Below are 10,838 nucleotides of genomic sequence, written 5' to 3' on the forward strand. Positions count from 1 at the left end.
TCATTAGTCAAATGATTGGTAGCACCAGAATTTGTCAACCATACTTATGGTGAAGCTGAATTTGATGAAGAAGATGGCATAGATGGCATATTATAAGAAGATGATGCATTTATATAAATTGGCAACTGAGAAGATTGCATATTCATCAAGAAGACATATTATTCATCACATGAGGCATAGTATTAAAAAACTGAGGATATTGCATTCATGGCAATCATCTGTGATCCAGAAATCTTGGCTTTGTTTCTATAGAAACATGTCTTGGCAGCGTGATTGGTTGTATCACAAATCTAATAGGACTCAGAAGATTCAGCATCTCTATATAAGCACAATTGACAGACGAATAACCTTGTTGAGAACACAATTGACAAACAACATTGGTAGATGAGGCAACACAATTGAACTGAGAAGGATTTCCAAGAATACCAGGAGCATAATCATGAACAATAGGTTTGGAACTATAGTACCTCTAGCCTTGATTATTGTAATGTATGTTCCCCTGATTATTCGATTTCCCTTTGCTTTTGTATTTGGAACGATTGCCACGATTGAAAAAAGTTGGACTGCCCAGAATTCCCACTGTGATTTCCATTGTTAAAACCATTACTGCCATTTTGGAACCCAAAAGTACCATTAGAATTCCCATAGGAAAACCTAGAACTACCATTGTGACTTTGATTTTGAGCCAGCAAAGTGGTGGGAAAATTGACATAAGAGTTACTCTCAATAATTGCTTCCTCAGCAAGCAACAGAGCAGGGCATGAAACTCCTCGAGTGAAATCACACTTTCATGACCACAAATAGCACACTGGAACATGTTATATTTAGCTAGAATACCATTTAAAGCCAAGATAACAATGTCCTCATCAACAAAAGTAACCCCTGCTGCAGAGAGATAATCTCTAGCCTCCTAGATGTGCTGAAGATATTGACTTACGGAATCAGCCCCTTTCTTGATAATTTGTAAGTCAGACCGAAAATGGAAGTCTTTGTAACTGTGGAAAATTAGTCTTGAAGACCCACCCATAAATCTCTTACATTGGTGCTCCCAATTGCACAAGAAATTGCAATCGAAGACAAATTAGCAGTGATAAGTTGCATTAGTGCTTTATCATGCATCTTCAAAACCTTAAACTCATCATATTCAACTTTGAAATTGGAACTAGCGGATACAACCTCTGAATCAGCAGAACTTGAAGAAGAAAACTGAGAGGGACAAGGATTTGATCCATCCACAAAATCCATAATGCCATACCCTTCGAGCATCAATTTCATCTGAAAATGCCATTGAAGATAGTTGGTATCATCCAACTTAGCAGCAACAGATGAAAAAAATATTATGAAAATTATGAATATTATGCTTTGGTTGATTTGCTATTTTACGCATGTCCTAGGGAGATCGTGAAAGAAAATAGGCAAGGTTTTGAAGAAATCGTTTTACGCATGACTTATTAGTTGATTTCCCTGCTGCCTAGGCCACCCCCTTGATCATGAATTTCAAAAAGTAATTCATTGATTAGTAGATTTGCAAACGAAAAATCAGTTGAGCAAGGCAGAAAGACAGCACTTGATCACTAGTTCACGACTGTCCCCTTATTTAATAGAGAAAGAGAACTGCTTTACAATAATGTAAGAATTAAAACTGGGTAGGAAACATATATGCTTTACAATAATTCGGTTTGTCATTTACCTTCAAAACCAAAGCCGACTGATAATTACGAAAGATGCTTGACAGAATCACTTTTGTTTTACGTTGCCGAAATATTACTTTACCATCTAAATTGTCATTGGTTACATGCACTTGTTCTTCTATTCCTGTTAATAGTGCTGGAGTATTTATCCAAATTTCGATAAGAAATCGATGTTATCTTGTATCTTTGGCAGGAGAAAATCTAATGTGCCACAATGTATGATCCCAGTGACAGGGTAGAATCGCATACATAGCAAATAATGTATAACATCAAAATGTTCAACCCGAAATTAATATCTAGACAAAATTGAAGATGGTGGCAGGCTAAAGATGTTGCCAATTCATCGAACCAATAACATCTAGGAATGCAGTGCATGTTTCTTGGTTGTTCTTGTGCAGAACATCTAGACTTTTCTTACAATTGAAATTGATTCACTAATTTTTCCAAGTTTGCAGATGAAGAACCGTGTGGACCATTGGCTTCCTCTGCCAATTTCTTCCACTCCATGGCCTCATGCTTCATTCTCTTACCCTTCTCTCCTTGCATCAGCTCTCTAACAAGCTTCTCCACTTCATCTCTCTTCACATTTTTATCAATCTCCGTACCAATGCCCCATTCTTTGCAAGTACAGTGACAGTTTGTTTGCTGATCAGCAAAGAAAGGCCAACACAACATGGGCACTCCTGCAGACACACTTTCCATTGTCGAATTCCAACCGCTGTGTGTCAAAAATCCTCCAACTGATGGGTGGTTAAGGACTTGCTCTTGAGGGCACCAACTCGCTATTAGACTTCTTCCTTTAGTTTCATCCACAAACTCAGATGGAAAAATTGCTGATTTACCAATTACCAAGTCAGGCCTAATTACCCAGAAGAAAGCAAGCTTGCTCTTTGCAAGTCCCCAGCCAAACTCCACAAGTTGTTCCGGTGTCATGACCGTTATGCTGCCAAAATTCACATAAACAACCGAGTTTGGCTTCTTATCGTCCAGCCAGGGGAGACACTCAGCTTCTTCTCTCCACAGACTGTATCCCAAGGACTTCAAAGGATGTTGTGGCATCTGATTGAGAAGTAACGGGAGAGGGCCAATGGCGTAAATGGGTGGATACATACTTGAGAGGCCATCCAAAACATCTTGCTCCAGTGCATCAAAGGTATGTACAATAATTGCCGAAGCTTCATGAACTCTACTCATTACTTCAAGGATGTTGTTAAAAATTTTGTCATCGGGATTTGTTGTCACAAAGTCGTTGGGGAGATCCCTCAAACGGATATGTTTCATTCCTGGAATCCAATCTATTATCTGGTCTAAAAAGCCATTCGTGAAACTGCTCTCATCTACAAACACCCAAGCAATACTTAATTAATAAAATTAAAAATAAAATCATAGGCATGTTTGCGAAATTAAAGAGCAACTCTCTTGAGAATTTTTTTATTTACCAATGCCACAACTATCGTCCATGAACCTTAGATCAATTGGTCACTGGCGGTGGTATATTGATTAAAAAAGAAATATCAAATAATAACGAAATTATACACTGCTAATTCTTTACCTTTAAGCGGTGCAAGTCCTCTTTCCACCAAAGCAGGATATTTCATATAGCCCATAGAGCTGCTTGCTGAAAATGTAAAGAAGAGTGTAATGGGAATGCCAAGTTGTTGAGCTGCAGTGGTTGTGAAAGCCATGAAACCATCTGAAACAATGAGAGTAACTGGAGGAGTAGTACGGTTGAGTTTCTTTATGAGGTCAAGAAAAGGTGCCAAGAAATTGTTTTTGACGGAATCTGCAAGCAAATTGAAGTCTTGGGTGGAATCGTCATCTCTATCCGGAAGGCCATCTGGGATTGTTTCAAACTGAAAATCACCAGGCAAGCCGTCAAGGGAGTCGGGTCCTAGAGATTTAAGAAAGCGCCTGTGATTGAACTCGGTGTTGACATAGGTTATACGAAAACCTTTATGGTGGAGAAGTTTTGATAATTGAAGCATTGCCTTTATGTGACCTTGTGCCGGAACCGGGATACAAACAGCATGAGGCTGATTAGCTTCTCCTACAGAAACCATCTTGGATTCTGTGTTTGCCTATTTGTTTGCTTTGCAGTGCTTGCACAAATTTCGACTATTTATAGTGCTTGTGATCTACTTTTCAAATGATCTTGTTTGAATAAAGAAAAATAAGTTGTCAATTGTGTTTTGATTTGTATAAGAATTTTATAGGTCAAAAAAGAAAAGCGTAGCTGAAGGAGATGAAGAAGCAAAGTTGAACTGGGCTCTTCGGATGGTCCTTCTACCTGTTTTTCTTTTTTTCTTGTCTAACTCGGGCTCGTTTGGATATGTTTTTGAAAAAGCCAAAAACACTTCCAAATAAGTAAATGCATTTCAGTTTGAAAAAATGGTCATTTGGCAAATATTTCTACGGATCGGATCGTTGAAATACATTACAAAATGGATCTCACACTGTATGTAAAAAATGTGTTAAAAAAGATCGTGTCATGGTTCCGTCCCCAAAAAATGTGAAACAAAAATAAGTTACCAACTAACAATTTGAAAGAGTCAACGTTTGAGGATACAAACTTGAATAGAGTAGTTTGATCAAATTCACTATTCATATAACTCTCACAAAAGGTGAAAATGTGTTTCGGAAGTTATACCTATGTAAACTCAAATCATATTCAAATACAATAAGACTTGTTTCTTTTAAAACTATAACTGATCATCTATCTAATCTGACTGTCATACTCAAATTTCTAACATTTGAGACAAGTAGACGAAGAACGTCCAAATTGATGAGAAAATCGGTACACAAATTTTACGAAGACTAAACTGTCATTACATACATGTCCAATATGAATGGAGTAGCAAGTAAAAACACGAAGAAAGGACGGGCATAAGCAATCAAAATTATTTTTAGAAAGAGAATAAAAAAAAGGCCTTGTAAACTAGAGTTTCTTTGCTAAAATTGCATGACAAGATGACAAGGCCGGCTGGTTGGAATCTTCAAACAGTTGCTAAAATTACATGACAAGATGACAAGGCCGGCTGGTTGGAATCTTCAAACAGTTGCTAACAAGATGACAAGGCCGGCTGGTTGGAATCTTCAAACAGTTGCTAAAATTACATGACAAGATGACAAGGCCGGCTGGTTGTTGAGAGTATTAATAAGATACTTGATAATGAAAGTACAAATTTTTCTCTTATCAAGAAAAGATTAAAGTTCAATTCTATCCTAGATCTTACGGTAAATTTCAGGCCGTTTTGAAAATGTGTTTTCAAAACTAAAAACGGCTTTAAATTATCAGCTCGCCGGATCTTTTTCCTGAGGATCTGGGGGATCTTGTAATCATATCTGTTCATCGTACATTATGCGGTCAGTTTTCATTAGGTACTATTTATATTTAATTTAAAATTTAAAATGAATTATGACCGTACAATGTACGATGAACGGACATAATTACAAGATCACCGGATCCCCAAAAAATGGATCCGCCTTTTCCTCAGAAGTGCTTCTGACAATATTTGGTAAAAAAAAAAATTAGGAACATAGAAAAGCTTTTGGTTACCTAAAAAACACTTGCAATTTTGTTAAAATTATCGATACTTTTCTAATAGAAGTGATTTTACTCAAAATACATTTGAGCATAAGTCCTCTAAAAGAAGTATTTTGGAGCGGACTTTTATTTCTCCATTTTTTATTTTTCATTATAATCATAGTTATCTAAATGTATCAAATAAATTAACAGTGTAGATACTAAGTAGTATATTTAGGATGAACCGTCCATGTATTTAATATATTTGAATGACTAAACAAACTCTAATTCGAATAATTTTTGCAGAGATAATCTTCAAATGACTAAACAAACTCTAAGTCAAATGCTATTTCGGCCTAGCAGTCTGCTAAAACAGAAACAAACCTTTTGACCAAGTCCCAATAACTCTACCCTAAGAAGTTTTACACTTCCCTTCATTTGTAGAGGACCCTCACTAGCTATGTCTCAATTCTAAGTGTGATTTCTTGTTTGCAAGGGAATGGCGACCATGGGAACACAACAATTCGTATGTTACTCATAATTTTAAAGGCTTGAAAGCTTTTGCTCATGCCGCCCCTATTTTCTATGCATTTTAGCACAATATTTGTAGATAGAGTAAAGTTTGGGAGATCAAATTTTTAAATCAAATTTGTCAATCAATTGATGTGTCATCAATAAAAAATAAGCACATTAATCAACAATTAAGTAATAATCTAATCATCACTATTCACAACATTTGATTTACAAAATTTGATTTATAAATTGAATCTTTATAGCATTACCCTTGTAGATAACTTCGTAGATTATTATTGCACAAGCCAAAAAAGCGAGGGTAGGTATTTAGTCATAATTAAGTTGTCGCATGGGTTAGCTCAAATGGCGAAGTTGAGTGAGACTTGAACCTTTTGCTAATTAATCACATTGAACTTCGACAATATGGTGCAAATTAAGTATTTTCCATCATTTCATTATTTTTGTCACAAAACCTAGTGATCGACCTAAAGTCACATGTCTAATCACAAAGCTAGGTTAGACGTCAACATATGACTTAAACAACCTCAAGTTAGATCCTGAACATGAATCTGGATTCTATCTGGATTCTCTTTGTGAGGATTTTGGGAATCCGTGAATCATATATGTTCACTGTACATCATGCGATCAGGAATTATTTTAAATATTTTTATTTAAAATTAAATACAAACTGAAGTACCTGACAAAAACTGACCACATGATGCATAATAAAGAGACATGATTTACGAATTCTCAAGATCCTTACCAAAAGGATCTGAGATCCTATTGGCCTTAAGATAGCTATATATAGTAATAGTACGTACTTTCAAATTTTGCTTCAACGTGTAAGATTCTTTCCACTGATTAACTAATTTGGCTTAGTCATATAAATTCAACTTTGACCTAATCTTGTCACACTCAAACCTAATTAAGGTCTAATCGTACAATCCCAAGTATTTTCTGGTAACATGATGGCACCAAGATATTGGAGTTAGATATAATCCAAATTTAGCAAGGAACAAAATAGTTAGGAACAGTTGAGATCCAGTAATAGCAATAAAGCATGGCATGTGCATAAACGGTGTGACATAATATACCAAAGTGCACCACCTCCTTTAAATATACTCCAAAGTTTTACAGCATATAGAGGAAATATCACATTTTTCACACAACCTAAACACAAATTACAAATATACTCTAAAGTTTTACAACATATGGAGGAAATTAATTGGAATGGTGGCTAGCCGCCTAACGCCTAGGGTAGACCCAGACGACGCTAAGTGGAACTTAAACGATGCTAGATCGTGATTTTGAAAACAGTAGTTAGAAAGGCATCATATCTTATTTGCTTTACAAAACCAGTAAAAAACCAAGCAAGGCGGTACCATCTCATGAGACTTGCAACTCCCATTTGCACATGATTGGCTTTCGGCTCTCATGCATTTGTAATGAAGGGGAAACAAATTTAAGCACGTGCCGTTTAAGGGACAATTTCTACCTGTTTTTCTTTCTTTCTTATCTAACTCGGCTCGTTTGGATGTGCTTTTGAAAAAGCCAAAAACATTTCCAAATAAGTAAATGCATTTCAGTTTGAAAAAAATGGTCATTTGGCAAATATTTCAACGGTTCGGATCATTGAAATACATTACAAAATGAATCTCACATTGTATGTAAAAAATGTGTTAAAAAAGATCGTGTCATGGTTCCGTCCCTAAAAAATGTGGAACAAATAGATGATATTCAAAGAAAACACCTTATGGTCATTTTCAATTAGTTTAGTTCGGCCCACATAACAGAAAATTTCCAGGCCACACTCCTGTTAGCCATGAATAATAGTCGATCAATATGTGGATTACAACGATGGTCAACTGGTACATCTTTATCTTTATATATAAAGCCAGTAGTCCTATTTTGAGGTCACGGCTTCATCAAAAATATTTGAATAAAAATGCCTCCAAACAAAAAAATTTCAAAAACAGCCTAAAATAATGTAAGGGTATTTTTATCTTATAAACAATATTTTTTATAATTAATTATTGAGTGCTGATAAACCCATTCTGCTGTCTTATTTCTCCACCCATCTTTCATTAATTTTTTTAATGTCAATTTTAACCTCTTGTAAAATGACATATAAGGACAAAGCAAAAAACTAGTTGCTTCCAATGATCTGCAAGCACACCCTAAATTCACACCCAAATTAACAATTCATGGACTCACAAAAAAGCTACATTCTTGTTCGGATTTTATCATTCTACATTGCTTTTGGGTGCCTCAATCACTCCCTCTAATTTTTCAAAAATGTTGAAGACACAGGTACTATTGTAAGGAACCATATGATCAAGGGCCACGCTCGGAGCAAAACTTCGTAGAAGTTGGTTGAATTGTATAAATGGCTGATGGGTTTGGAGGCAGAGGCTAATGGGTTTTCCTATTCGTATGTTTAGTGCTCGGGGTTGGTGATAAAAGGGGAACAGGTGCAAAGGAAGGTTCTGGTAAGTGGGTTAGCGGGTGGTGTCAAGTATGCACGCCGGGTGATTAATGGTATGAGTGAGAGGAGTGTTGAGAGTTGGAATTCGCTACTTGCTGGCTATCTATGGTGTCTGGAATTCGCTGCTTAAGCGCTATGTATGGTGTCTGGATGTTGATGGTGTGCAAAGAATTATTATGAGATGCCGGAGAGGAATGTTGTTTCATGGATCAGCATGATTGTGGGATGTACTTAGAATGGGAGGTATAAGGAAACTTTGTCTTTGTTTGGTCAGATGAGGAGGCCTAGTGTGGAATTGAATCAGGTGGGCACCATTATCAGCCTATGCCGAAATAGGGGACTTGAATTTGGGAAGGTGGATTCACTGGCACATTGAAGAGCGATTGTAGATAAGTCCCAGCCATTGTTGGCGACTCTGTACAATGCACTCATACAAATTTATGACAAGTTGTTAATTAGAGGTTATTTTAGGAATAATAGTGAGTGTGGAAATAACGTTTCAACTTTTTAACTTTATATGTTGGGTGAAATTATAATGTGGGTGGAGAAATAGGACAATGGGGTGGGTCTAGTAGCACTCTAATTAGCTTTGTACAATTTTTATTTTTATTTTTTTATAATTAGTGCCTCACAATGGACTAACAATAATGTGATTTAATCAATTGTTTAATAATATTATTTTTTTCTATTTTTAAACACGTTCAAAATATCTTAAGAGGTGCGTAATCTGGTTATAAAAAAAAAGTTTTTTGCACTTAATGTGATTCAATTAGTTGTCAAATGATCGTTTTTTTTTTTATTATTATTGAACAAATGATATTATCTACATTAAGAGGGAGAGTGTGGGCTTAGCCTCACAATAGGCTATAAATGATGTGAATCGATCAGTTGTTTATTAAATATTATTTTCTCTATTTTTAATGTAAATTCAATAGAATGTAGATGGAAATTGAAAAATCGATTTTATTATGTGAAGTCAGCTGCTTTGATTGGGTTATGAGGAGTTTCTTGTAGCATGGTCTAATATTATTAATTTAGTCCAAATATTTAACTTTCTTTTTGTCATAAAAGAAAAAAAATATTGAAGCAATTCATGCATATTGAACCAATTCTAGTATGGCCCTAAGTTTTTGCAATTAAATCAATTTACAAGATATAGAGTAACCAAAATTCTTTATGAGTACATGCATGGTTTGGTAAATTTCTAATGTGAGATATTTCTTCGTTTTCTCACACGTTCCCTTATGCATGGAGAGTTTTCTCACACGTTACCTTGCAATACGTCATTCGTTCCAAATACACAAGGCAAACAACTCTAGCATGGAACTCTCGTTCCTTATTCAAACAAACTTTCTTGCACAAACTTAAACAAGCCTTAAACAAATTTCATCCTCAAAATTTAAAACATACCAGTGTTAGAAAATAGTTATGGGTATTTCTTCCACATTTCAGTTTATAATTCCCATGTAGCACTTTCCACATCACCATGTTGCCAAAGAACTTTGACCAACATAATTGATACTGTACGAAGGGTTTGTTCTTTATGATCCAATATCTGGATTGGTCTATCTTCAAAGGATTAGCCTTCATCTGCTCAAAACTCTTGCTAGTCGATAGCATGTGTTGGATCTGGTTCATATTTTCGAAGCATTGAGACATCGGAAACATTGTGAACACTTGAAATTTGTGGTGATAAAGCTAATCTGTAAGCACTTCCTCTATTCTCTATACGATTTTAAAACGACCAATAAATCTAGGAGATGACTTCCCAGACTTTTCAAATCTTTTGATTCCTCTAGAGGGAGATATCATGAGAAATACGTGATCTACTACATTGAATTCTAATGGTCTTCATCAGCATCACATGGGAATTTGAAACCGAAAAGCGGAAGAAATACCCAAAACTATTTTCTAACACCGATACGTTTTCAATTTCGAGGACGAAGTTTCTTTAAGGTTTGTTTAAGCTTTTGCAAGAAGGTTTGTTTGAATAAGGAACAAGAATTCCATGCTAGGGTTGGTTGCCTTACGTATTCGGAACAAAGGACGTATTGTAAAGTAAAAACAAACTCAAGTTTAGTTTGTTTTTGTTAATTGCTCTGGAGTTATTCGTTTATTTATTTTTATTTTGTCACGTCTTAATTATGAAATTTGATATTCTATTTTTGAGATGTGATTCGCACCTTAATTTGAGACTTGTCTATATTTTTTTAATTAGAGCATGACAATCCATGGGCACCATTGACTATCCCTAGTGGACTATAGTACAGGGCATTATTTTTTCCTCTCTTTTGGTTTTTTTAACAAACAATAGAATAATCTATATTAAACGACGGGAAGGGGGATTCATACATAGAATTTCAAATGCAAAAACGAATGCTTTTAACAAACTGAGTTACAGCCACTTACTAATACATGATATTATTTGACAGAATTTAAGATGGTGGTCACAGGCTAAACATATTACTAGTTATTGAACCAAAAAACATTTAGGAATGCAGTACATGCTTCCTCATATCTTGCTAGCCAGATAATTATCATTTGAGGCTGTGGCCAACAATGAAAAAACATCAAAAGCTTAACAATATTGTTAAAGCTGACCTCTAGCTTTTCCTTAATAGCACAC

The 10,838-nt window shown here is 35.4% G+C and overlaps 2 protein-coding genes across 2 annotated transcripts in view; both read right to left on the bottom strand.

The window, feature by feature from the left end:
• Positions 1-1,941: 1,941 nt before the first annotated feature.
• On the bottom strand, positions 1,942-3,954 carry LOC137708472 (7-deoxyloganetin glucosyltransferase). Its single transcript, XM_068447556.2, has 2 exons — positions 3,244-3,954; positions 1,942-3,028 (listed from the first exon to the last, which is right to left on the bottom strand). Exons 1-2 carry the CDS (start codon positions 3,749-3,751, stop codon positions 2,106-2,108), a joined length of 1,431 nt encoding a protein of 476 aa, XP_068303657.2. The 5' UTR covers positions 3,752-3,954; the 3' UTR covers positions 1,942-2,105.
• Positions 3,955-10,682: 6,728 nt separating this feature from the next.
• LOC137749434 (7-deoxyloganetin glucosyltransferase) overlaps positions 10,683-10,838 on the bottom strand; it is a 5,634-nt gene continuing 5,478 nt past the window's right edge. Inside the window, 1 exon segment of the mRNA XM_088689781.1 lies at positions 10,683-10,838. This exon segment is cut by the window's right edge and continues 818 nt beyond it. Within this exon segment, the coding sequence (XP_088545907.1) occupies positions 10,816-10,838 (23 nt within the window). The 3' untranslated portion in view covers positions 10,683-10,815.

The sequence above is a fragment of the Pyrus communis genome, chromosome 17, assembly GCF_041283825.1.
Source record: "Pyrus communis isolate YQ-2024b chromosome 17, ASM4128382v1, whole genome shotgun sequence".
In the NCBI taxonomy this organism is placed as follows: Eukaryota; Viridiplantae; Streptophyta; class Magnoliopsida; order Rosales; family Rosaceae; genus Pyrus; species Pyrus communis.

Coding starts and splice junctions, on each gene's coding strand:
- LOC137708472 (XM_068447556.2), bottom strand. CDS start 3,751: ATGGTTTCTGTAGGAGAAGCTAATCAGCCTCATGCTGTTTGTATCCCG. Junction 3,029..3,243: donor AGGACTTGCACCGCTTAAAG/GTAAAGAATTAG, acceptor GGGTGTTTGTAG/ATGAGAGCAGTTTCACGAAT.